The 27,031-nt window shown below is 43.7% G+C and overlaps 2 protein-coding genes across 4 annotated transcripts in view; one reads left to right on the forward strand and one right to left on the reverse strand.

Annotated features, from left to right (window-relative positions):
* The window catches only part of eps15 (epidermal growth factor receptor pathway substrate 15), a 45,873-nt gene extending 23,526 nt beyond the window's left edge, over nucleotides 1-22,347 (reverse strand). For all 3 annotated transcript variants that reach the window (XM_076278005.1, XM_076278004.1, XM_076278003.1), the window contains exons 1-13: nucleotides 22,279-22,347; nucleotides 15,606-15,647; nucleotides 14,812-14,901; nucleotides 14,451-14,498; nucleotides 13,975-14,070; nucleotides 13,661-13,723; nucleotides 13,025-13,150; nucleotides 12,291-12,350; nucleotides 10,086-10,298; nucleotides 9,541-9,686; nucleotides 8,079-8,229; nucleotides 5,509-5,594; nucleotides 1,380-1,452 (exon numbers count right to left, since the gene is read on the reverse strand). In XM_076278005.1, coding sequence (XP_076134120.1) covers nucleotides 1,380-1,452; nucleotides 5,509-5,594; nucleotides 8,079-8,229; nucleotides 9,541-9,686; nucleotides 10,086-10,298; nucleotides 12,291-12,350; nucleotides 13,025-13,150; nucleotides 13,661-13,723; nucleotides 13,975-14,070; nucleotides 14,451-14,498; nucleotides 14,812-14,901; nucleotides 15,606-15,647; nucleotides 22,279-22,329 — 1,245 coding nt within the window. In that variant the 5' untranslated portion in view covers nucleotides 22,330-22,347. The remainder of the gene's footprint in view (nucleotides 1-1,379; nucleotides 1,453-5,508; nucleotides 5,595-8,078; nucleotides 8,230-9,540; nucleotides 9,687-10,085; nucleotides 10,299-12,290; nucleotides 12,351-13,024; nucleotides 13,151-13,660; nucleotides 13,724-13,974; nucleotides 14,071-14,450; nucleotides 14,499-14,811; nucleotides 14,902-15,605; nucleotides 15,648-22,278) is intronic.
* Nucleotides 22,348-23,547: 1,200 nt separating this feature from the next.
* On the forward strand, nucleotides 23,548-24,014 carry h2bk1 (H2B.K variant histone 1). Its single transcript, XM_076276398.1, has 2 exons — nucleotides 23,548-23,658; nucleotides 23,778-24,014. The coding sequence occupies exons 1-2, from the start codon at nucleotides 23,548-23,550 to the stop codon at nucleotides 24,012-24,014; spliced, it is 348 nt and encodes a 115-aa protein (XP_076132513.1).
* The last annotated feature ends 3,017 nt before the right edge of the window (nucleotides 24,015-27,031 follow it).

The following is a 27,031-nucleotide window of genomic DNA, read 5'->3' on the forward strand; positions in this document are numbered from 1 at the left end:
CACACACACACACACACACACACTGTATCACTCTCTGGAGTGCGTTTGCATTCGTTTAGTGTCCCAGGTATTTATGTGCAGACAAACTGTTGACAGAGAGCGTGGCCCTGAGAGAGAGGGGGGCGCGGTACTGCCTGCCTGTGGAGGGGGCTGTCTTTGAGGAACTCATGACATTTCAAAGGGATTCACATAACGTATGAATCATCCTCCAAGCCTCTCCTCACACACACAGACACACAGCTAAGTCGTACATGGGAGTATGTACACATCTCATTTCCTTGTCTCTCACACACACACACAGCTGAGCAGTATGTAGGAGTATGTGTGGACCATCTCATTTCCTCATTAAGCCCTTGGTCAGGCCAGATGAGCTGCAGCAATATATTTATTTATATATATATATATATATATATATATACACACACATATGAGAGAGAGAGAGCAAGAGAACAAGAGAGAGCGAGAGAGAAAAAAAAGAGAGTGAGAGAGAAGAGAGCGAGAGCGAGAGAGAAGAGAGCAAGAGAGAGAGAGTGAAGAGAGCGAGAGCGAGAGAGAGAAGAGAGTGAGAGAGAAGAGAGAGAGAGCGAGAGAAAGGCAGCAGCGCTACCTCCACACATTCATATCAGCAGCCTGTACATCACACAGACTCCAGCCCTCGTCCTACATCCACACCAACACAACAAGCCAGCAGCTTAGCTTTGTACAGTCAACACAGCAGTACTGGAATACTGCATTCCCGCTACACAGACTGGAGCAGTCAGCAGGTGGCTAATCTTTCAGTAATTGAGTGGTCGTCATTCAGTAGGGCAAGCCCCTGCTAGCAACTTTATCAGTACAGCACTATTCATACACATTGGTCAGTTAAAGTTTTTTACAAATGCAGAAATGGAAAAAACAAAACTGAAAAAGAGAACAATAAAAGGTAAAGTGCATTATAAAAGACCACAGAAAAATACACAATCAAAATGAAAGCTACAAGAGAACAACAACAAGTAACAGAATGGTTTCTGATCGGTACAGACCCGGCAGAGGTCAGAGCCAGACTCCAATGGCATCGAAGACTTAACACCAATTAGCCACTGTTGAATGTTTACATTTGCATCATGACATTAAAATCCATAAAAATGTATGTATGGATACACCCCTATAATCCAGACTATTCATTTTGTGTATGGATACACCCCTATAATCCAGAGACTGCTGTTGCCTAGGCTCTAGCTCCCCTGAGGTCACTTTGACAGACACAGGTCACATATTAGTAAAAAGGTGAAGTTTGAGTGGTGAGTGGTGAGTGTGTGTGTGTGTGTGTGTGTGTGTGTGTGTGTGTGTGTGTGTGTGTGTGTGTGTGTGTGTATGCGTGCGTGCGTCTCTCTCCTCACCTGCACCTCGCTGGTCCTCTGGCGGATGCTCTCCTCCTTGTCGCGGATCTCCTGCTCCACGGAGCTCTTCTCCCTGGGGGCCCAACACAGCACGCATGAGTACTTAATGACCGAGGAGACGGCAGGGAGGCCCAGCCAACCCCCGACACCCCCGCAGCTACTGGCCACCGGTCCGCTCTCACCCTCCACAACCATCACGGACAGAGACGAAGAAGAGAGATGCACACGAGAGGGAGACTGGACAGACTTGACTGGAGGACTGTACCACAGGCGCACTCGCACTCAAACACAAACACACACGACGTGCACGCACACGCAAGCATGCACGCTCTGGGCTTCGGAGGGGGAAAGAGGATTCTGATTGGACTGCAAAAAGGGAAGGAGGGAGGCGGAGAGAGAGAGAGAGAGAGAGAAAGCTGGAGAGGGATGGAGAGATTTATGGCGGTAGAGAGAGAGGGAGGGACAGAGGGAGCGAGCAAAACAGAGAGAAGGGAGAGGAGGAGGAGACAGAGGGAGCAAGAGAGAGAGGGAAGAGAGAGAGAGAGACGAGAGAAAAGAGGGACGTGCAGATGGCTGTCAGGAGGGAAGCTTTAGAAACAGGAGGAGGAAAGGATGGGAGGGAGAGAGGGGGGGCTGACAGCTCTGAGCCTCATCTTCACATCTCCATCTGCCTCTACCTCACCCAGCCCCCACTACAGACAGACAGACAGAGAGAGAGAGAGAGAGAGAGAGAGAGAGAGAGAGAGAGAGAGAGAGAGAGAGAGAGAGAGAGAGAGAGAGAGAGAGAGAGAGAGAGAGAGAGAGAGAGAGCGAGAGAGAAGAGAGCGAGAGAGAAGAGAGCGAGAGAGAGAGAGCAGCGCTACCTCCACACATTCATATCAGCAGCCTGTACATCACACAGAGTACCCTGTAGGGCCTGTCTGACACTATGAGACAGACACATAACCTTTAAAACCTCATTCAGCATCACATCAGGAGATTATTTCAGCATGCTGCTGTATTAGAGCACAGAATCTGGCCTGAACATGTAGATCCAGGAAGTGCCATCTGAGATTTCAGAGAGGACATTTTCACTAATGTACAATGAGTCAATGTTTAGTCTGGTTTGATCTAGATTCATTTAAAACACATACACACAGACAGACACACACACTTTCATTTGAACAAGCAAGTAATACAGAAGGGGAAGTGATGATTCAATATGAATCTGACAGGCTTGCAAAGAGATGGGATTCAAGACGATTCACTGCAATGTGGTATGGAAGATAGCATTAGGCTTTTAGCAGAAATAACCCCTTTTTTTCATTTTTATGGTTTATGTCCCAAAAAAGAACATTTCTGAAATGAATGACATATGATAAGTTTAAGTGCTACCCTCACTTCTGATTTGCAGGTGTTCATAGCCATGTATATGAGAGGGAATGTTTTGCTCTCTTCAGATGAAAAGGCTCTCGTCAGAAACTTACTGACTGCACTAATAAACTGGTCTAATAAAGCACTCTTCACACCTCTCTTTAAATTATCATGGCTTCCTGAGACAGGCGTGCTAAGACAGCTTTGACCCTGATGTCTGCTGTGAGTATGAACCATGGTCTACATCTCTTTTGCATGATTCGTTTTGCTACAGCACATCACAATACAACAATAGCCTGGTATGGCCATGTCTTCAGTATAATGTTGGTGCACAGGAGCCATGTATAATTCCTGAAAAACACACAAGACATCCACTGATACAGCTATCAAGAGCAGAGTCATTAACATAAGCAGCAGTTTTACAGACACACACACACAAAAAACAGCTCAAACTTCACCACTGAAGTGTGACACACACACACACACACGGAGTTGGAAGTTCTCTCCAGGGATTTGGGAGCGGTGCAGAATGCAGCCAGAGTTGGCTGGATACATAAGAACAGAAGCAGAGCCGACGTGGATGGAAGGAACGGGGTTTCTCTTCTGGAAGAACGAACGCAGCCTTGGCAACGATCCCAAAGACCTATCAGAGAACACCAAAGCCCAGCACCCTGGACGACCTCAACATGACCCCAGCAGCCAATCAGAAAGGAGCGCCATGGCCTTGCCATGGCTCGTGAGGAGGAGGGGGGGGGGGGTCGGCTTCTTACCGCTCTCCAGAGGGGGCCCGTCGCCGTGGTGACCTCAGGCAATCCCACACAATGCGCATCATCTTTGCGGCTAGTCGCGCTCCATGTTGAAGTTGAACCAACCAGCCTGTCTGTCACGCTCGCCCTCCATCTCCTCTCACACTCCTCTCTCACTCCTCTCTCACTCCTCTCTCACTCCTCTCTCACTCCTCTCTCACTCCCTCTCCTCAGGTTCCAAACCCTTCCTCCAGCTCAGCCTTCACCTTCAGTCTGTCTGTCTGTCAGTCTCTCTCTCTTTTCCAGAAAAGGGAAGCGAAGAGAGAAACTCCACTCTCGTCTCTTTCTCACTTTCTGTCCTCACCTGCTCAGCAGGACGAGCAGAGCAGAGCAGAGCAGAGCAGAAACGAACTGTACTGTGCTGTGGCGAGCGTTGATAAAAGGCCATCTGCTCTTTCTCAGAATAAGGAGAGCAGGAAGACGAGAGACCGGGGGGGGGGGGTTGGAAACACCCTTACAAAGGCTTTGTGTAAATCAGCTCTCATTCTCTACCTCATTTCCTCTCTGCCTCTCTCCCTCGTCTCTCTCTCTCTCTCTTTCCTTCCTTCCTTCCTTCCTTCCTTCTGACAGCCTTGAGGTTGTGATCACATGGAGGGGCAATCCCCCAGAGACCAGACTGCGCACACACGCACACACACACACACACACACACCTCACAGGCTCGCTCACACTCACACACACTCGCAAACACCTCTCCTCCTAAACACCTCACTTCTCGTGTGTGATGGAAATCCACTCTCCTGCTACGGTGCGCTGCATGTCCACACATGTCCACTATGGTACAGCAGGGCGTGTGTGTGTGTGTGTGTGTGTGTGTGTGTGTTCGTTCAGACAGCAGAGTGATCTCCACTGCTGCATGGGCCCCATTTTACAGAGTCACAGTGTAACTGGACCAGATCAGTCAGAAACTAGCAAGAGCATCTGGACAAAGACATTGTACTCCAGTCCTTTCTCTCTACAATTTCACCATGATGCAGTAGTTGATGAGCAAGGAGAAGACAGACCAAGAAAATAATAACAATAACAACAACAACCCACCACAACAACACCACCACATGCATTTCTATAGCGTTTTTCAATACTTCAGAATAGACCATGCTATATTCGCTCTTCATACAACCTACTAAAACCTCCAGCCAGCCCTGTTTCTTTGGAAACATCACACAGTAGCAGATGCAAGAGAGTGTGATGAGGAAGAATCCCTTCATTACTACTAGGATTAAAAACTCCTAATATTATCCAAACAGGTCCAATGACTAGGGCATCATGCTTCAGTTCAAAATTAAAATGGCACTACTGTTGCTTTTAAAAATGTGTTGGCTCAGGAAGTAGCACAATACGTGGGCAGAATTAATTGCGACCTTCACGATTTACCAAATTGCATTTGCTGCAACTCAGAGTTTACAAACATATGGCATAACAAAACAAACAAAAAAACATAATTTTTATTTAAGCATCCTTGATTTCAAAGTAGGGTTTTAAAAAGTGTGCTTCTCTAACAGCAACTGTTTACTGCTTTACAATATGTGTAACAATACATGCTCTTTCCACACCAAAGTCCAAAGTCCAAGCACATTTAATCAACACACACAGAAAACGTACAATTTATCTACTTACTTCATTATGCTCAACTGCACATGACAACTGAACACTAGACTAAGCCATTTGTAATGGTCTCACATTCTGACCATGAAAACTACAAAGAACGTGCAAACCAGACGCAAAAACATAGTAGTGCTTGGTGTGTGTGTGTGTGTGTGTGTGTGTGTGTGTGTGGAGGGTGATTGTAGCCCTTACTACTGTTAACACCCGAGGAAAAAACCCTCAGAGCTGTGCATGGTCTGACCTCAGCATGATCTGACCAGAGGAGTGTGTGAAAGCATGTGTGTACCCAAGGCGTGGTGTGTGTGTGTGTGTGTGTGTGTGTGTGTGAATGTGGGCAGTGATGGCGCGCAGGCAGCTCATCTCACCTCTGGAGGTCGACTATCTCGTTGCTGAGGGAGTCCAGCTCCTTGATGGCAGAGAAGTCAGCAGCCTGGCATGCCAGCGTGGCGTTCTGCGCAGACAGAGATCGGTGCAGCCGGGGCATGGGGGGGGGGGGGGGGGCAGCAGGAGCGGGAGAAGTGTGGAGGGGGTGTAGAGAGCAGATGAATGCAGGGTTTAACATTCATCTACCACTGCAGGGCAGTTTTCCCCTCTCATATTCCACAACAACAATAACAACTACAACAAACCACATCACATTAACAGGACACACATGGAGCTCACACACACACACACTTCTTTATGGAATGAGAGAAAGCAATGGTGAACACTGGTACAGGTGATACATGGCAACCTTGTTTCAATGGCCAACGCTCTAGTTCATGACCACTTCATTTCTATAAGATTTGACCAATCCAATCACACAAGGACATTGAAGGATCGACATAAATGCACCAACATACATGGCATTGAAGAGAAACCACTGAAAAGTGACAAGGAGGTGTTATGTGGAAAAACAGGGAGAGAGAAACTGGATGCAAACCAGTGTAATGAAAGCTGACACACAGGTGTGTTTTTATAAGGGTGGGGGGAGGGGGTGAAAGGAAAGGATGTGGGGGGGGCGGGGGGGGGGGGGTAATGGGGGTTTTGAGCACCCACCTTGTGCACAATGCACGAGTCATGAGGAAGAAAGCAAAGAGAGACAGCGATCGCACACAGACGGGGTCAGAGAGACAGACAGGGTCAGAGAGACAGACAGGGTCAGAGAGAGACAGACAGGAGCAAGCTAGAAAAAGCAAAAAGCCCACACCACAGGGAGAAGGTCAGTCCAGGATTAGTAAAGTGACAACAGAACAGCTCTGTCAAGCACAGATACTCTCATACAGGCTACATAACAATGCTGCTCATCACCTTTACAACAACACTGTAAAAATCTTTGTTTTTGAATTTACGAACGAAAGGGCCGGAAATTGATACTTTTACGATTCATCCTTACAACATGGCTCCATATCTTCACATTCCTATAACAGGGTTGTACATCATGGCATACCTGTACTCTACCTGTAAATTAGCTACGATGATGTCAGAATCAGTAATGCTCTAACAGAACACTGATATGAACTTTACTGCCTTATAATAACAACTATTGCCATTCCTACATCACGGCTGTATATATTTAAAGGTGCTATAAACGATGTTGGGCAACATCACTTCTGTTGATGTTCAAACAAAACAGAGAACTAGTTCGCTACTCCCTCCCCTCCCGTGCAACTGAAACCCTCCTAAACGCGCATCTCGTCTTTATTGGCTGGAACACTGTTTGTTATGTTTTGTGGTTGCACAAAACTAGGATAAGGGATTAAGCCGGGATATCTTGGTTATCCTGGCTCAATTTATCCATGATCCGGTTGCACAAAAGCGGGATAGGGGGGAGTAGGATATGTTATAGTATAAGTTACCATGGAGATTTATTCTGTGGAGCTAGCCTGCTCCAGACCAGGCTAAGTTCAGGATCTATTTAATCTCATCCCTTATCTCAGTCAGCAGTCACCACAAATGAAAAAACAATACTTATTCCACTGCCCACTACACATTGTTATCACATATAACTAGACCCACTGTCATTATTTAAACATTTGTGATCATTAATTTCAATAATTTTGGATAAATGATGATTTATAGATGATGTTGCAATCATTAGATACTTTACAGTTTCCCATAGACTATAAGGCTATATATAAAATGACAGAATATTAGGGCCACAGAAAAATTCTTCTGCAGGACATATTTAACTGAAATTTAAAGCATGCATATTAACTAATTTAACACATATTGGTCCCTCACCAGCCGACCACTGTAGTCATCAGAGAAGATCGCATTTCCTTTATCACTGTGGTGGTGTTGCCTTTCTTTTTAATTATGTCTTTTACAAACTCACCATTCCCGACCTGTCGTGCGACAATGTGACGTCACGGGAGCACCGTAACCATTTATACTCGCGCGTGGTGGAATATAGTTGCTGTTGTGAACAGGCTATCGCTACCTACTTTACACCGTAGAAGAAGCCATGAAGCCGCTCTACTTGACATGGTGAATCAGTGAATCTGTGATCGGTGGCGGGGTCTCTTTGAGGAAGCCGTGAGCGCGCACTTATCCAGGATCGGTTTCACCTGGCTTGATGAATCCGTGTCTGCTCATCCTGGCTTGGTCTTTGTGCAACCAATTAAGCCTGGACGCCCTTGTTTTGGATTCATTTAGCTCAGCTCAGTCACTTATCCTGGATGTCTTGATCCTACTTTTGTGCAACGGGCCTCTTGTTGCACAATTTTTTTTTTGTTGCCATTTGCGGAGCCTGGGCAGAGACCACGTCTACAGAGACCATGTTTTTGTACTGTGTTCAGGGGACAGGCAGCTAGCGCATAGTGAGAAAATATTTTGCCTAAAAAACGTGTGACATCGCTTAGAACACCTTTAAGTGAGATAGTTATTGTTCTCTCTCACGGTACAATGTTATGACTAACTCACAGAGACTGTGTGTGGCTGTGAGGATGGTTACCTGGGCAACTCTGTCAGCCGGGGGGATCATTTCGGCCGTGAGGGCCTGGGGAGGGTCGACACCCTTGGTCAGCTTCTGGTTGATGAGATGCAGTGCCAGGGCAAACTGCTCTCTGGTCAACTTGCCAATGTCCCCGATATCACACAGCTCCCTATGCCACATCACACACACACACAAACATTTCCATTTTTATCATTTATTCATTACATCCACAAAGCTTTTCAGTGCATTATTACGATGTGAGAAACGGCATTGTGAGACACCTAGTTTAGCAGACACATGCTTTAGTAGAAGTTTTAGTTTCTTATTATGACACATAGGCCTACTGCAAAGGATTTGGTCAGAGGGGTATTTCACAAAACCTAGATAAGGGATTAAGCTGGGATTTTTAGGTTATCCTGGATGAATTTAGCCTTGACTTGGTTTCACAAAAGAGATGGCACATAAGTTACCATGGGGATTTATTCTCTGCACCTAGCCTGGTCCCAAGCTAAGTTAATTCTAATGGTAATTATGTTGTCTTATTGGTTCAGCTAGCTGTCATTCACATCAGACCTCCATGCTAATTTTTAAGGAGCTTTATTCCATTTATAAACTATTTGCTAAATGTATTTGCTCGCAAAACAAAACAGATTGTATCCCTACTAACGTATGGTTATTATTTTAATTGTGATAGCCTTATAATTATTAACATAGGCCTAGGTACTCATTGTTTGCTTATTTTATTGATAGACGTTTGATGAATAGCCTACTGTAGTTGATTGGAAGTGGGGGGGGGGTGGCAAGTTTTCGAAGGTATTTTCAACTATAATATTAAGGTATATCATACTATGTGCATCTTTGCAGTGGCAAGCGCCTTCTTAATGATGTTGCGTGCCGAGATAAAGAAGCACTCACACGTGGGTGCATACGTAAATTTGCACTCAGTTGGTCTACCACGCCTACTTCTGCTGTTTTACAGAAATAGCCATGATTCCCCATTCCAAAAAGGATAACTTTACTTCAGTGTTAGTCTATATCAAAATCGGTTGTTCACTTTGTGTGAATGACGCTATTTTCCTCGTCTTTTTTATTCCAACCGTGGGCACTTTGGAGCAGAAACGAGAACGCGCACACATCCTGAATTACTTACACCTGGCTTGACATAGTCGCTCCTACTCATCCTGAATTGGCATTAGTGAAACGAGTTGAGCTAAGATGACCAGACAACGCTATGTCAAACTTCGCTTTATCACTTATCTTGGATGTCTTAATTCTGCCTTTGTGAAATACCCCTCAGGTCATCTTAATACAATCAATCAATCAATCAATAAATCAATCAATCAATAAATAAATAAATAAATAAATAAATAGTTTGCCCAGACCAAACTGTCGTTTACAAATATATATAGTAGCATTAACGTTAACTGAATAAACTTTTTTTAGTAAAGCCTTTACACTACATGATTATCATCAGACCCACCAGATGCGTGCCAGTGTAGCGGAGGGAAGCCCTGTACGGAGGAAGATGTCCCTGACCTCAGGGCCAGACACCAGGCCATCCATGTCACTGTCCGTTTTACTGAACAGCTCGTCATACTTCGCTTTGTCTGCCAGGGACACCACCCACTGCAGAGACAACAAAGAAACACACACACAGACACACACAGACACACACAGACACACACAGACACACACAGACACACACACACACACACGTCTTAACCAAGCCTCACCATCAACAGACATCTCCATCATTAGATGCAGCCACATTTATCCAAAGTGAACTTAGGATCTTGCAACATTCGACCTAGCGACATCGCTAACCACTGCTCCCCCACACACCCCAACAATAACAGCACTGTATGGTACACAGACAGAAATGTTGTAGAGCAGACTGCCCAGCTCTCCATCATCACTAGTAAGTACTGAGGATCAGTAAAGTTACTAATATCAATATTAAGTATATTAGTAGCATTGTTAGCCATGATGTTTGTAGTATTATAGGTATTCGGCACAAGTGCAGACCTGAGGCGCCGTTATTGTTTTGGCAGGAGGGGGCAGTGTTTTGGCGGGGGCAGGCGGGGGCGCACGGGGCTCCTTCAGGGAGGGCGGTGAGGGCAGTAAGGGCATAACTGGGGGGGTGGTGGATTTCTTCCGCTTTGATAGGGGCACCAAGGCAGGGGGCAGAGACATGGGCACTGTCTCCTTCTCCAGAGCTCTGTAGACCAGGTACATGGCCTGCAGCAGAGAGAACACGAACACACACACACACACACACACACACACAGAGATAGGCATGAACAAACTCTGTAGTGCAATTCCATTATTTGTTATCAGCAACGCTAGAGAACTTGATCAGTAGCACTGGGTGGATTATTGCTTAAAAACAACTTAGAAACTGTTAAGTAATTTGTGGGTTGTTATGAACTTGTGTTGATTCGACCTATTTATTGCCATGAAACTACCCTCTTATAACCAATCTGTAAAGTAAAGTGGCAGCACAAGACCTCTGCACACCAACTACTGAAATAGTATCAAATTAAATGTCCCCTTTTTGCTTACACTAATGCACTGATGCCTTGACGCTCTAACACTAATCAATGATGTGGTTACTGCGAGCATTTTTAGACCTGGGAGGAACTCAATCTCCCTGAACTGAGCTGCGTCTTAAAGGAAGTGGAATGCTCCGTGCACATTTGACTGACATACATCTTCGACGTGCAGTCTCAATTGTTGGGAGGAACACGATACCCCGCGCATACGGTGTTGATGATGCAATTCTGGTCACAGGCTGCGTGCGCGGGACACAGACATCAGGACTATACCGGACCTATGACTTTAACCTTCAGGAAACAGTCGCACTCTCAGCCCTAGCTGGAGGCAGTTAATCAATCGGCGTACTAACAGCTCCAGACAGCCTCCATTCAAGTCATTACACGCCAGTTTATTTATACTGACAAAACTCCAGAGAGCGAGACAACAACCATCAAGAACAAGACAAGAATCCATTAGCCTCGAGGATGGCCAGAAAGAGGAGGATGTCAATTTAAAATATTGATGGCAAATAAGCACATTCAGATGGGGAGGACGGAAGTCTTCAAAGGCTCCTCTGAAGGATGCTCTCTGGCAGTTAAGTCTGGCTGCACGTCACTGCCCATCTGTTGTGTTTGGGTCAGGGCTCCAGACTAACTTCTTTTATAGGAGCACAGTGGCCCCCAACTGAACATTTTAGGGGCGAGAGAAAATGTAGGGGCACACACCGTAAATCAACATGCTAACCAAATATTCACACTACTAATTTCCACTGATTTCCACTGTATTACTAATAAATACTTTGATAAAGAATGTAGAAATTACAATGTCACATTCAGTGACAATTCAGTGTCACATTTTATTGTGCACTTTTGGAGCTCTGATTTACAGCCTCTTGTCTTCTAAAAGCAACCGGCAGTGGCTTTTTAATTTAACAGGTCATGGCATACTCTATTCTTGAGGCTAAGATTGTGTTTAACTAGTGTTACGTCCCTGTATATTTTATTAGTGTTTGTTTGCTTTGGTCTGTCCTGTGTATGTTTTGTTGTGTTTCAGACAGTCTAGCAGGGGGCTTAATTGCTGGGCCGGCCTATAAAAGGTGCCGGCTGACGTCATCCGGGAGCTCGTTCGCTTTCGGGATTTTGGTTGGGTTTGCCGCGGCCATGCCACGCTACGCCGCTCCGCTGCTTCGCGCAAGCCACGCGTTCCAGCAGTTTTGTCTCCGTCGCTCCTGCCTGCTCTCGGAGTGAGAGTCCAGGAAAAGGCTGGGGATTGCCTGGGCCTGTGCTCGAGGTCTTTCGTTTTGGACTTTTGTTGCAGCCTTAGTTTTTGTTCTATAATACTTTTTCTTATGTTTTTTGTAAATAAATATTTTTGCATTGATCCTCCGCAGTAGTTTTTGGCCGTCTCCTATCTTTTGCTCATGTCCCACAAAACCCCTAGACAGTGGAACGTGACACTAGTGTATTGTGTTTAAACTGCGAAGTGCCTGTACTGTCGGCAAACTGTGTTCCCCGCAGTTCTGGGGTAGCGACTGCAACATTTGCAGTTCATGGAGTTAGTCTCCTTACAGTACCTCAACCAGTCAATGCCAATGTGGTGAATTATTCAAGGTGACACTGTTGCCGTTATCTGAACATCATAAGGAGAGTCATTAGGAAGGATTACACTACCATAAACAGATTCAGGGCCACTTACCACAGCAAATTCATCTCTGTCGAGCATGCCATCTCTGTCAATGTCGCTTAACTCCCACACCTGCCATGTAAATACATACATACAGGGAGGGAGAGGGAGAGAGAGAGAGAGAGAGAAAGAAAGAAAGAGTGAAAGAGAAAGAGAGAAAGAGACAGAGAAAGAGAAAGGGAAAGAAAGAGGGAGAGAAAGAAAAAGAGAGAGAAAGATTTGTGTCAACCATATGTAGGTACTGATCATCAATGTTAAGTCCCTCTGATTACCTAGTCCAAGGACCCTCCTTAGACTACAGATGTTCTCTGACTCTGCGTACTGAACGTGCTGATGTACAGTCTGACAATACTCCCACCCAGTGGATCTCACAGACACATGCACCACACGCACACTTACTGTATCTTGGCTATTCCTGTCTGGCCATGTGACAGAGGACTCGACTGGTAGAGTATCCATGTCTCAGAATACCCACCATCTGATGTAGTATATTTTACTACATTCACTGAAGACATCCTACCATAATTGGATCAATGCAATGGTCAGTTATGACCCTCATGCTTCATTCATGTTTGGTATGGGCCAGAAGTGTTTCTGCAGGTCAGTTGACAGCTACTGGGATCCCTCACTAAGTTGTGTGTGTTGCTGAACACTCTAAACATTTTTCTGCATTTTTAAAAATGGCATAATATTTAAAATATTTTGCTGTTGAGGTCTCTGTGTTTGCTCCCTAGGTGGTTCCTCACCCGGCCCAGGACGTCTACAGGCAGCTTGGAGTTGAGCAGGACTGGTTTGACCTTATCCCCTGTGAGCATGCCCCCCACGGGCGACAGGCTTTCGAAGATGGCATCGAATTTCACCTTCTCGTCCGCCTATGAATGACACACACACACACACACACACACACACTATATGAGGATAGTGGTCATACTGTACATAACGAGAATATTAAAGAAAGTGACTCCATGTCAGCATACGCAAGACATTGAAAAAAAATATTCTTGCTAATCAACTAATGGGAGGGTGGAAGGATATACTAGGGACAAGGTCTAAAGTCTAACAAAAGCTGGCTTAATAACTAGGCAAAATCTATTTGTAAATGTAACAGCATGAGAAAGATCCTAAGCACAAACAGAGGTGGGTCAGTTAAAAGCTGCCTCACGCCCCATGATCCCGTCAGTTCATGCACGACAACTTTGTTCATACACCGACTTTGCACTTTGCCCAGCATTCAAATTGGGGCTCTGGACGTGTCTGGATGCGACTAGCCACAAGAGATCATGCAATGTTAATTCAGCAATTCCAAGTGAAACGACCAATGGTGACAAGCGAATTGATGTAAATGGGGCTTTAGGAGAGGAAAACAAAAACAACAAACATACCTTGACCGCCCATGGGGCGTCTATGGCCACTCCTGCGGGCAGAAGCGGGCTACTCGTATCATGCTGGAGAGAAAATGAATTGCATAGACAGTTAAGACACCACCAGCCATAGATTCACACTCTAGTTGACTTCAGTTAAGTTACTGCAATATCAGCAGACAAAGTGCTGACTGTACACCCAGATAACCCAGATAAGCCGACTGCAGTTACTCAGACTTCTGGATAAGGCCACAATGGTTCCCTTTACGATAAACAACCAGGGTGTGAGAGAGTGAGAGATTGAGAGAAGAGGAAGAGAAAGAGAAACGACTCACAAATTTGGGGGGAGGAACGGCTGCGTTGAGACACTTCAGTGCCACCTCGAGCCCATTCTGGGCACAGGCCACTAGTCGGAGTGCAACAAAGAATTGCTGTGGACGGAGACAAAAAGCCAGCGTTAGCTATCCTCATCAATAACTCGTTAACAAACTCAGAGAAAAGCCTGAAATAGGATCCCTTAAAGAGTAAACTTATCTGCTCTTGTAAATGTTTTTACTCATGTTTGCTTAGCAGATGCTTACAGTAAATCCAAACTGATTTACAATGTAGAATAACAATAAACATTACAACAGCAATAAAAGTAGATGTTTGAATACATTGAATAGTGTAAATAATATAAATAGGTCATTTAGATTGCACTCCTGTTTTGCTATGCGTTTGACTGGCTCAGTACTTGTACTCTGCTCATTGATAATAATGTTTTATCTAATCTTATCTTATCTAAGGAGAGGAGAAGAGTAGCATAGAGCACCTGTTTGTTAAGGCATCCTTTTCGTTCTGAATCTGCCAGATCCCATATCTGACAAATACAAAACAGATACTAAGCAAATTAACAACAACATAGATGTAAACTGATGAATTATTTCTGCAATGTAACAGAAATGTGTGTTTCTGTTCAGGCAGCACTCTGAACAAATGCTAAATGTACAATTTATAAATACAATGTACTGCTTCACATATCAAAAGACATCCAGTTTTTTTGTAAAACATAGTTGTGAGATTTTATTTTTTAATTTGCAAATCTTTTCTTTTTTTCTTAATTCAGGAAACAGATACCCAACAAAATACATGTAATGCTTAAAAAAAGCTTATTTGTTTTTTAGTTTGTTTACCTTGCCCAGCACAAGATCTGCCAGGCCTGATCTCTTTAGGAAGAGGGCAGCATCTGCTGCTGGTACACGTCCACTGCCCGACGGATCTACCTGCAGAGGGTCAGAAAGAGCTGGCATCAGTCCACACACACACATCCACTTTCACACACTCACACAAACACACACACACGCACGCACGCACAGGATTCTGCCAGAACATTAAGGCCAGCCAAACACGTGACATACACGTGCTGTGTTCTGAACCATATAGGCAGTGATGGGTGGAAAATGAAAATAATAAAATATTTGTATGACTATGTACAAATATGTCCCTAAAGCACAGCCTATGTGCAGGAATGATTTCTGAGTTGAGATAAGGGGCATTTGACTTCATAATTCACACACATCAAAGGGGAAAGATTCTTATACTAAAGCAATCACTTTGGTGAAAGCATTGGCTTTAATGATTGACCAGAGCTACCCACTGCTTCAGGGAGATTTCATCCTCTCTTTTCTCTGGATTGGAAGTTGGCTCGTCATGATTAATTCATGCTGGTTTCTCCTTACAGGGAGTGTGTTACAGGACATGAAGGCCCATCTTATACTGGGCGCTAATGCTGTGTGGTTTCTATTGCTGCTTCTTCAGACAAATAGGCAGCTGGAGAGGAAGCACCTACCGGTACTATCCCACTATTGCACCCTCGGGAGAGCCCACATAGCTTGTGCTGTGGCCTGGCCCTGAGTCCACATGCATAGCCACAGACACACTCACGGCTGGACTGATGGCATGAGGCGCATCTGGATGTCAAGCTTACCTGTCGATAGTATTTGTCATAGACAGGGTTCCCACTCGAAAGCTGTAGGAAGAAAGGAAGGAAATGATGTTAAAGATAATCTGATTTTATCAGACAGACTCTGCAGCAGCTTATGAAGGCCAAGTGTTCTCTAGCAATACCAGCAAAAAATGTTTCAGTGGGCTTGTTTCAGACACTAATTCACGCATTTGATTCATGATGAGCATACAGCTGATCATTAGCCTGACAACGATCAATGCTGAACAAACACAACAGAGTCAAGAACATCTGTAGGAAATCTGATGCGCTGCTCACTCCGTAAGTAACGTTACACATTTGTACATCCAAAGCCATTCTGTGCAGATGGTGTCAGAGTTTTTTTTTTATACAGCCTGGTCAAAGCGGGGAATGTTCCAGCATCTATAGTGAGAGCTGGTGTGGGCGGGACTGGGGTGTGACACAGCCTTGCCGCCAACCCAAACAAAATAACACTACTCTGTTGTCAGAGCACACAAATCTGACATAATAGCCACAAATGCACTATGGAGCCAGCCAGGCCGAGATAAGGCAATATTCAATCTTACAGGTGATAATGGCCGGGGCTTCACGCCACCCGAATCAAAAACATTTGTTTCCCCATTGCCAGGCTGATAGCCACTGTGAGTTGTCCTAAATCCCGCCTACAATGCACCCTCAATATTACGGTCATCCAAAACAAACGGGGGAAGTTGAAGCATTCTACTGTATCAGAAGTTTGCTGTTGCCACCTTTTGTCCAGTGGAATATTAACAGCTAATAAATATTAACACAAATAAAGCACCCTTCACAAGGCGGACTCCTCTATCACATCTATTTACATTTATTCAGATCATGTCCATTATATCACAAGGGCCATAGTCCCTGGAGCAACTCGGGGGTTAAGTGCCTTGCTCAAGGACACAACGGTGGAAGCCAGGAATTTAACCCACAACTTTTCAGGCTACTGCGTCCTAGCCCAGCTCCTTAACCACTTCCCTACCACTGCCCACACTATTACTATGTAACTATTGTTATGTAAACAACTAGACAGTTCATATAGCAACTTTAATCCAGATTTGTCTTTAAGTGATAGTAGCTTTTGTTTACAGTAGTGCATCATGGCTAATCATTCATATTCAATATTAATAAAAAACACTGTCTCAAAAAGAAACCTTGATGGCTAAATAATAATAAAAAAAGTGTGAATTATCCCACTCTGGTCATAGATAGCCACTCTGGTGAATTGCTAGCAATGCAGGCTTTGGCATAATATTAGCGACTAGTTGTCTGACTTGTTTTGGTACCTGACTCAGTTATCTCTGGGTGGCTGAAAGGTGAAGGTGAGGCCAGAGACCCGGCGTGGACAATAGCCCCGAGAAATCCCTGTGGACGCATGATAAAGCCCCAGAAGTGATAATGGGGAAGCGATTCACCTCCATAGGCCTTAACATGCTTTGGCTCCACAATGGGGACGTGGCTGAGAATATGTTGTATCCAAGGCTAAATGATGCACCCCTCTTTGCTTGAGTTGGAACACTGCTACTTTAGGCTAGATGTGCAAAACTTCCAAGAGGATGCCAACACTAAGTTCATCACTTAGTGTTTACGAAAACAACAGGTAGGCTAGTTTATTTCTGATATGCATGTTGAGCTCAGACTTGAAGTGTTCCAGCGAAATTTTCAGAGTTGTTCCAAGTGGTCTCAAACGTCACATTATAGATCAAGCCAGATGCCATGCCATTACACAACACGCCTCTATTAGTGGATTGCTGGCAGGCTATCTACCAACACCAAGGCAGCATTATTCCAGCTCTGTTTGGTTCAGTATTTATATAGCGCCTTGAATACAAACTTCCAGTGCAATGTGCTTTACAGTAATGCACAAAATAAACATGTAGAAGAAGCAAAATAAATAAACCATTTAGGCACAGCAAAGTAGGATTATTAAGACCGCTTAGCCTTGTAATATAAAACTAGTAATAAACTCAAATACATGGTATAAATAAATAAACAGTTGTAAGACTTGAGAAAGGCCATAGGTGTTTTTTTGGATTAAACTATTGGCACATGAGCTGCTAGAGTGTGCAGTCTCCTTCTGTTCTTAAATAAATAAACAACATTAAGATGCAAAAAATGTTAGGGATTAGGACAAGGCTATGCTAAAAGGTATGTCCTGAGGTGCTTTTTAAAAATGTGCTAATGACTGTGCCATTCTTAACTTCTGTGGCAGTCTGTGTCTAGGCGTGGTGAAGCAGCGGTGATGTCACCAACTAACAATCGGTCAAACCGGGTTCCATTCCCACCACTGCGAGTCCGTGTCACTTTGGATAACAGCGTCTGCTAAATATCAGTCAACTTTAAATATCAGTCCACTATACTGTTCCAGAGGTGAGGGCCATGGTAACAGACTGCAGACATGATTGATTGACTGGAAGTTTAAATCAGAGTCAAGGAGATTTTAAACTTTATGCTCAGAATTTCTCTCTGGGCCTTTGCTGCAACGATTAGGACTTCTGTTTGTTTAAAAACATACAATATTTCCTACATAAAAACATGCCATCAACAGAATGCATTTCAGCAATCACATTTTTTGGTCAGTTCAATATTAGGCCTACGCTACATAATAATTGCGGGTCCAAAGACATTTTAATTTCTTTGGAAACAGTTGCAAACTACACAAATTACTCGGCCCCGTTGTATTCTAGTCCATATAGGGTTCACTTTAAGATATGTTACTGCATGGAATGACTAGCTTACTCCACATACATTGTGAGACATCCAAAGCCAAAAAGTTTTGAAAGTTTAATCTTACTGTTCATCTCCCAACAGGGAAGCACCATCATCTTCATGCAACAGTCTAGTCAGGCTTATAGCCTTTGATTATTTTCAGTCCTGGACAAGCAAACGGTTCCGGCGCCGACAAGAGTGGCAGCACGTCAAGTAGCTCTGTGTCTGTTTTTTTTTAACGTTTTTTGCTTACTTTTTACTTCACAACTTTTTGGATTTTTACACACTTTGAGGAGTGTTTTTATTCTATCCTATGGATACGGACATATTGCAACACTCCAGCGGCAGCAAACTTGTGTACACAAGGAATCAGCTGATCGCACTACGACGGAATGCTGGCTGTGTTCGCGACAACATCCCAGAGGAACTGTGGTGTTTTCGGGGTTGCAGAGCGGGAGTAAAAGTGAAGACGAGGCGTCAGGAGAAGAAATGAAGATACCTGCCCTCAGTTCCATCGATTGTGATGGGAAACGTGATCTCACTGGCTAACAAGACTGACGAACTGGCTGCCCTGGTAAGAAACCAGAGATTATACAGGGAATGTAGTTTGTAGTTTTTTTTTTTTTTAAACTAAGAAATTCTTGAATTTACCCTGGGGATCAATAAAGTATCTATCTATCTATCTATCTATCTATCTATGCTTATTGGAGAAAAGCTTTCAATTCCTCTGCATTCCCCCTAGATATGAGGATATCCTGCAGAGCCATCAGTCATTCAGCCTGGATGACAAGCCCACCCACCCACACAACCATTCACACAGACCCCATACGCACACATGTGCAACCATTCACATGCACCCTACAGTATGCACTATGCAGCTTTGTGTTTTGTTCCACGACACACTGTGTTTCCAAAACTGACTTCCAGTCAGCCCTTCTGTGCTAGCCAGAGGACATATCTACGGCATCTGGCAGAAGATCCCCGAAACACAGGCTACACAACTGCCATCTTTGCTCCGTTCAGGCTACACAACTGCCATCTTTGCTCCGTTCAGGCTACACAACTGCCATCTTTGCTCCGTTCAGGCTACACAACTGCCATCTTTGCTCCGTTCAGGCTACACAACTGCCATCTTTGCTCCGTTCAGGCTACACAACTGCCATCTTTGCTCCGTTCAGGCTACACAACTGCCATCTTTGCTCCATTCATGCTACACAACTGCCATCTTTGCTCCGTTCAGGCTACACAACTGCCATCTTTGCTCCATTCATGCTACACAACTGCCATCTTTGCTCCGTTCAGGCTACACAACTGCCATCTTTGCTCCATTCATGCTACACAACTGCCACTCAGCATCTGAACACTCAGCATATGACCTCACCTTTTGTCTGGTCATCACACTCAAAACAAACTGTGTTATGACACTATAACAAAACAAATGAACAATTGCAACTGATCGTAGATCATAAAACTCTAGCTTCAATCCTCTTCCAGGCACCACAGAACATTTTGTGGAGGCACACAATTCAAGACACAACCCTACAGACTAACCATTTTTTACCCCCAAACAGTGCTGATAAATAACGACTATGGCCAGCCGGCGGTCAGGCAGCCCCATGGCTTCATGTAAACCAGGCTGCTCTCTCAGGCCCTGAGGTCACAGTCAGAAGTATGATGAAGCAACATGCCTAGCACACTTCTCCTTCTTGATATCCCTCTTTTAGCTCACAGGCTACAGGCAGGCAGGCCGGCCGGCAGACGCTCCCTCTCCCACCCATAAGGAGAACGTGATTGAAACACCAGCTCACTCAGTCAGCCCCCCAACCCCACCCCTCCCTTCCCTTTTTTTGTGCTCAGAGGCATTTCCTGTGACTACTGATCACTTTCTCTAAGCCACATGTCCGTTTGAAGGGAGGAAATCTCAAACAGCACCAGTGGGTGGATCGATTTTGTAGGTTGCATTACATATTCCGAACAACTGATATCTTTAAATTGTGCCATTCTTAACACTGAAATAGCAGACCCATTGTAAAATAAATTATACACTGTTACATTTCTTTCTTTACAAATAAGGTCCAACAATGCCATGGAGTCATACATTAGGCCAAAATGCAGTGTGACATTACTTCCGAACCAGACTAAATTGATTTGTATGCAACAATTAGCCAAACACAAATTGATCCAGTCCATTATCCTCACAGTTGCGTGCATGGAACAACCACCCAGCCGAACACTCAGTTTTTTGTTACAACAAAGAGTGCAGTTTCCTCATTTTGATTTAGATTATTGCCACCACAACACGCTATTCCTAAATCACAAGCCAAGTATTCTCTTACCAAGATATGCAGTAGGCTAACTGTACTCTAGTGTGGACAAGGGAAACCACATTGAATACATAAACCAAATAAAATGTGCTAAGCCAAACAGTTACATTCAAATAAAATAAAAATTAAGTTGAAAAAGTATAGTTTCCTCCTCTATTCATATGCTGTAAGGGATAATAGACTATGAAAAGCTGAACAAATCTTGGTCAACTAAGTACCATTAGATGAATAAATGGCTGAGGATAGAAGTGATTGACAATGTAGTCATAGGCCTACCAAAAAGTAAACATTTAGCGGTAATATTGGATATGGTTATGGCTTTAGAATTGCCATGAGCAAGTGTGGCACTAGGGAAATGGGTAGGGGGAATCATTTATAACTCGCACATTAATGTTGAAGTGAACAACCATGTATGATGAGATTTAACATAGCCACTTGATCCTTAGCTCTCTCGCTGCCAGTGCAAATCTCTTTTGTGGACACTCATTAATCCTGTTGGTGTCAGGATAATTGGCTGCGCAGTTACTAATTAACTTTCAGTTCAATAGGCAACTTTAAGCTATTATATCAGCTTTAAAGAAGCTTTGCCTTTAATGAGCTTTGACATCGTTTTTATCTGGTAAACAGATTAGACAGACAACTTTCCAACAGGCTAGCAGGATCTTCAATTGTGTGACTGTTTACTTCTCAATATGCCGTGCCCAGACAGATGGCAAAATTAGCGTTAGCTGGATAGCCAGTTCGGGTGCACTTACGCTAGTAACGCTGTCGATACCCAATGTGGAATTTGCTTACAACTTGTATTGAGTACTTTAAGTATCTTAAAAGCAACGGACACTTCAATATTAAACGATGTTAGTTGTAATGAGGGTATTACATACGCAACTAATGACAATACTAACGTTAGAAGCAGATGGCAAAGAATTCTCAAATTGTCCTAGGAAAGCAACAAAGCTAGCTAGCCTGTCTTAACTTACGTTTAGGATAACGTACACTTCCTGCTGAGTTTGAAACGAACACTCCATAAAGTTTTAAAGTGTTGAAATCCATTAATAGCAATCAGACTTACTGCAAATAATGTTCTCCACTGTATGTCCACACACAGTATCTCACTATAAGGTCATTTATCAGCATTAGCAACCTCGTTAATTTGTTGGTATTCTAGTCGCATCTCACTAACGGGAGGCTAAATTACTGGCTAGCCTATCCAGCTAACCTTGCGGACCCGATATGCAGCTGGTTAGCGTTGAGTATGACAGTGCAACATGACCCACGCAAACAAACTGAATTACAACTACCAAACGTTTGAATGCTTTGAAATGCGAAACAACAACAATAAAATACCCCCGCATATACAAACAATTACAATTTCCAAACCGTCCGTTTCCAAATGGACATAAACCAAGCTAGCTACGCCCTTACGCAGACCCCAGAGATTAGGCTGAAACTTTTGAAAGCCCAAGCCTGGAGACAACTTGCAAAACATAAATAAAAACGGAAGAGAATGAAATCCGAGCACGTTTTTACTACAGCGACACAATGTCGTATTTACAGTAGACCATAACCTTGAACAAAATGTGTATGTCCTGATGAAATATTACAATTAAATGAAGACACACGGTTACCTGAGTCAGGGAGAGACTGGCAGCCATAATGTTTCTGTTCCCACTGTCCATCCGACAGGCAATGGCAATATAGGGATGTTTAAAAACCTGGAAGTGGATTCATAATAGTGGAATACGAACTCCACATGTCGGTATTTGGGAAAACATGGACACATTTCTCAAGGATAGTGTAGGCATGAACAGAAAAAAATATCCTTGCAGCAGCAACGGTAGCCCACACCCTAAGTTTTTACTTGATAAGTCCCATGCAAACATCTGTTTTACTGCTGAAATCATAGATGGCTGAAATCATTAAAAGTGCTCGAGTTCCACACCAAGATCTTATAAAATTGCCCATTTAACAATAGGCCTACATCAAATTGGCCTGTTACTTGACGATATACATGGAAAAAGTTCACCCAATGTCATTGCAGGACTGTAACCTAAGTTTTTTTTTTATGTTTGTGTGCAATGGAGGGATAACTGACTGGCTATAGCGACTTCCTGGTAAAAATGAAATGTAGGCCTAGTTCCAATCCAGATGGGGTAGGTCAGGGGCGCGTTTCCCAAAACCATAATTGCTCAAAGTTAGCAACTTGTTGGTTGCAATCAGGTTGCAATGCAATTTCCCATTGCCAACCAACTAGATGCTAACAGGTTAGCAACTGTGGTTTTGGGAAACGCACCTCAGGTCTCCTACTTTATTAATTTAATAGCCTATCTTTATTTCGTATTATAGGGCCTTCTTGTCGATTTTGGCTTCAGAGCTCTGTTGAAAGTCAAGCGCGCCATCCAGTGGTCAAATGAAACCAGACTTTCTAGGAGCACGCCTAAATTGCTAGATAGCGTCGTGTTTAGGCTACTTTGATAATAGCCCGGCCACATCACATCACTAGCCTAGGCTACTGCGCACATGTCTTAGCCGACCCTATACTGTCAAAGAAATAGCCTCTTTGATCACGTGTATTGGCTATAGCCCAAGCCAAAGGGTGTGTCAGACCAATTCCTCTCAGAATGGACATACAATCCTAGGCCTTTGACGAAGACATTTGGTTATGCAAAATGTATAGCCTAATGATAGGATTTTTCCAACCCAATCGATTTTTCATTAGTGCGTGATTGGCATGAGCCTCTTTTCAATTAATCAATGACGTCACAAATTAGCACCAAGAAGGCCTAGGCTATTTAAATGGGACATTTGTTGAAATTGAATTCCCACAGTGGAAAGAAAAAAACTATTTAGAAATCTGATAAGCTCGTGTTAGTTACCAAAAAGCAGCAACATCAACTATGAGTGATGATGCAACCAAAAAAAGAGGCAAGAGCAGTGGGAAGTCAACAAAAAGAAAATCTAAGAGGAGGGAGACCTATGCTGTTTACATCTATAAGGTTTTGAAACAGGTAGGAAAAGTTTGACTTCAAATTAAACAATTGTAGGACTACAAGTAGGCTTATAGCAACCGAAATGCACAACAATATCCCATTTTCCCCCCTTCATATACTGTCCCGTTATAATGCAGGTCCATCCGGACACTGGTATCTCAAGCAGAGCAATGAGCATCATGAATTCCTTTGTCAACGATGTCTTCGAGAGAATTGCCACAGAGGCGTCCCGACTGACCCAATACAACAAACGCTCCACCATCACAAGCCGAGAAGTGCAGACAGCCGTTCGTCTGCTTTTGCCTGGAGAGCTGGCAAAGCATGCCGTGTCCGAGGGGACTAAGGCTGTCACCAAATACACTAGTTCAAAATGAACTCCAAAGTGAAGGGGAATACGGTTTGCACATCAGCTTAGCACTCACTTAAAAACATTATTTTTAGAGCTGATCCCTTTATAACTCTGGAAATAAACACACTTAAACAAGCATTTCTGCATCTGCACGTTATTTAGGAGAAGCCTCCTTCCTGTATGACTGCTGATGTCCGAATACCAAACTAAGAAGCTATTGGGGGAAAAAAACAATTGACTGCATATACTTATGGTATAGTGGTAAGCAGACAGCTTGAACCGTTTTCCTTTGGGGGTTCAGTTTGATTGTAGGGCCTACTCCTTCTGTTGGAATGGCTTGGTTGTGTATTCTCTCAGTTGTCTTGAATAAAACCAGTCCCATTGGACAGGCCTGTCCCAGCCCTCCCATCCTTGTTTACAGCTTATAGGTAGGTTCATTGGTTGAGTTTGCTTGCTTGTGGAGACATTCTTGTTTTCCAGTCTTCCAGTGATCATAGTACATGATGAAAGCGCGACTTCGTTACAGTCTAAGACCATGCAACCATACTGAACAAAACCATATTTTATTCCACGCCCTACATTCTTTACAAAAATAAATGATCTTGTAGCTCCAATGTACAGGGCATATAAGTATTCACAGCGCTTCACTTTTTCCACATTTTGTTATGTTGCAGACTTTAATTATTTATTTTTTTCTCATCAATCTACACACAATACTCCAACAACACCCCATAAAAACCAAGTGTTTGGAGTGTTTTGTAAATGTTTAAAAAATAAAAGACTGAAATATTCCATTTATGTAAGTATTCACACCTTTTGTTATGACACTTGCCATTGAGATCTGGTGCATCCTACTTACTTCTATCAATGGTCCTTGCTTCTACAACTTGATGGGAGTCCACCTCTTTATATAAGGTCTCAGTTGATGGTGTATGTCATGTGAAAACCAAGCCACGAGGTTGAAATAATTGTCCGTAGACCTGAGAGACAGGGTTGTGGGGAAGAGTACAAGAAAATTTCTGCAGCATTGGAAGTGCCCAAGAGCACGGTAGCCTCCATCATTCTCAAATGGAAAAGTTTGGAACAACGGTCTTCTTAGATCTGGCCGCTCAGCCTAACTGAGTAATCTGGGACGAGGGCATTGGTCAGACGGGTAACCAAGGACCCAATGGTCACAATGAGATCTAGAGTTCCTTTGAGAAGATGAGAGAAGTGTAAAGAAGGACAAAACAAAGACTGAACTATTTGGCCACAATTCCCAATGGAAACCAGGTACTGGGCTGCAATGATGTTTATCCTTCTTTACACTGCGATGTAGATTGATGTAAAAGTCGCATCAAATCCGCTTTTGTTTACACTGCGGTTGCATTGAAAAAAATCAGACCTGGGTCTGATTCAGGACCACATATGGAAGTGGTCTAAATCTGATTTGAAAAAATCAGATCTGGACAAGGTTTGAGTGTTCACACTACATTAGAAGAAGTCTGACCTGGTCACTTGACCCCCGAAAAATCAGATTTGGGCCACTTTTGCCTGCAGTCTGAGTGATCTCTAGGAAACTGATCGTATATTGTTAACAACAACAAACTATATCGTTTGTTCTACCTGATAGTTGCAGAATGGATGTAATATAGTGCAATGTAGGAGGCACAGTAAGGCCATGCTTGTGTAGGGAAGCACAGCGTATTACTTTCATGCATGACATGCTTAAATGAGTAATTTAGACAGCAAAAGTGTGATTGGACTGTGGTTATAAGTGGCCTGCTTAGGTCTACAGAGAATCAGTTGCAATCTCACCAGCAGACGGAGTCTTTGAGGATGAGTCAATAGATGGGATAATATTACAGTCACCCATACATCACTATCACCCATATATCACTATCACCCATACCAGCAGGTTCAGAGGAAGCTTCTTTCCTGCGGCTGTGACCCTACTAAACTCTAGCTCTGCATCCTGGTGACATCCAACGAACTAAGCCCCCATGACCCCCGCCCCGCCCCGTCTGATGCCTCCATGCCGGTGCCTGTTGAGGTGTCCATGACCATAGCAGCCTTGACAGGGACAACAAGGAGGCGGAAATCCCCCCCCACACACACACACACAACTGCACTACCCTATCCCATCCATAGTACACTGCACTATATCTTTTGTCCTGTCTGCACTACCTACTTTGTTTGATCTTGTGTAACAAGATCATTACAGCTGATTCAGAATGCTGGAGCATGCCTGGTCTTCAATCAGCCAAAGAGGACACATGTAACTCCTCTCCTAGTTACTCTCCATTGGCTCCCTATAGTAGCCAGAATTAAATTTAAATCTCTCACTTTGGCCTATAGGACACTAACTGGATCTGCTCCTAGTTATTTTAATTCAATAATCAAGCCTTACATCCCCAACCGCCCACTGCGGTCTTCTGGTGAGCGTCTGTTGTGTCGACCAGTCATGAAAACTGGGTCCAGACTCTTTTCTTCAGTGGTTCCATGTTGGTGGAATGAATTGCCCAGTGCTCTCCGTTCCTGTGGTAGTTTTGGGTAGTTTAAGAGGGGTCTAAAGACATTCAACATATACTTAGTTGTTTAAGCGCTGATGTGTTATGGTTTGTATACTGCCCTACAAAGCCAAAAGGCAGTAACTGCATTTTTGGTCAAAAATGAGTTAATGTCATTTTTGGGATATTAAAGACTTCCTTTATCATGTGGATAAATATCTATACTCAATTTGACTGTTTTTTTGAAAAAATAGAGGGTTGTGTTCACCGTAACTCCCAAAACCATACAAGCAACCATGGCAGAGAGCCACAACTGCAGTTACTGTTCTTTGGCTTTGTTCTTCGACGTACAAGTACAGTTACCATACTCTGCCTTTGGTAGCAAATATTGATTATATGTCAGTTACTGCCTTTTGCCTTTGCACGACTCCTTATTTTTAGTACATAATACAAAGGCAGAGCACAGTATCTGACAAATAAGGGTCAAAGGTCAACTTTGAGCACAAGTTTTTTATATACACACATTTCTTCATCAGGGCAACAATTCACCAGA

This window comes from Alosa pseudoharengus, unplaced genomic scaffold, assembly GCF_046254945.1.
Source record: "Alosa pseudoharengus isolate Yale_2024_CS ecotype anadromous, Long Island Sound unplaced genomic scaffold, YU_APseudo_1.1 YU_APseudo_1.1_scf_11, whole genome shotgun sequence".
In the NCBI taxonomy this organism is placed as follows: domain Eukaryota; kingdom Metazoa; phylum Chordata; class Actinopteri; order Clupeiformes; family Clupeidae; genus Alosa; species Alosa pseudoharengus.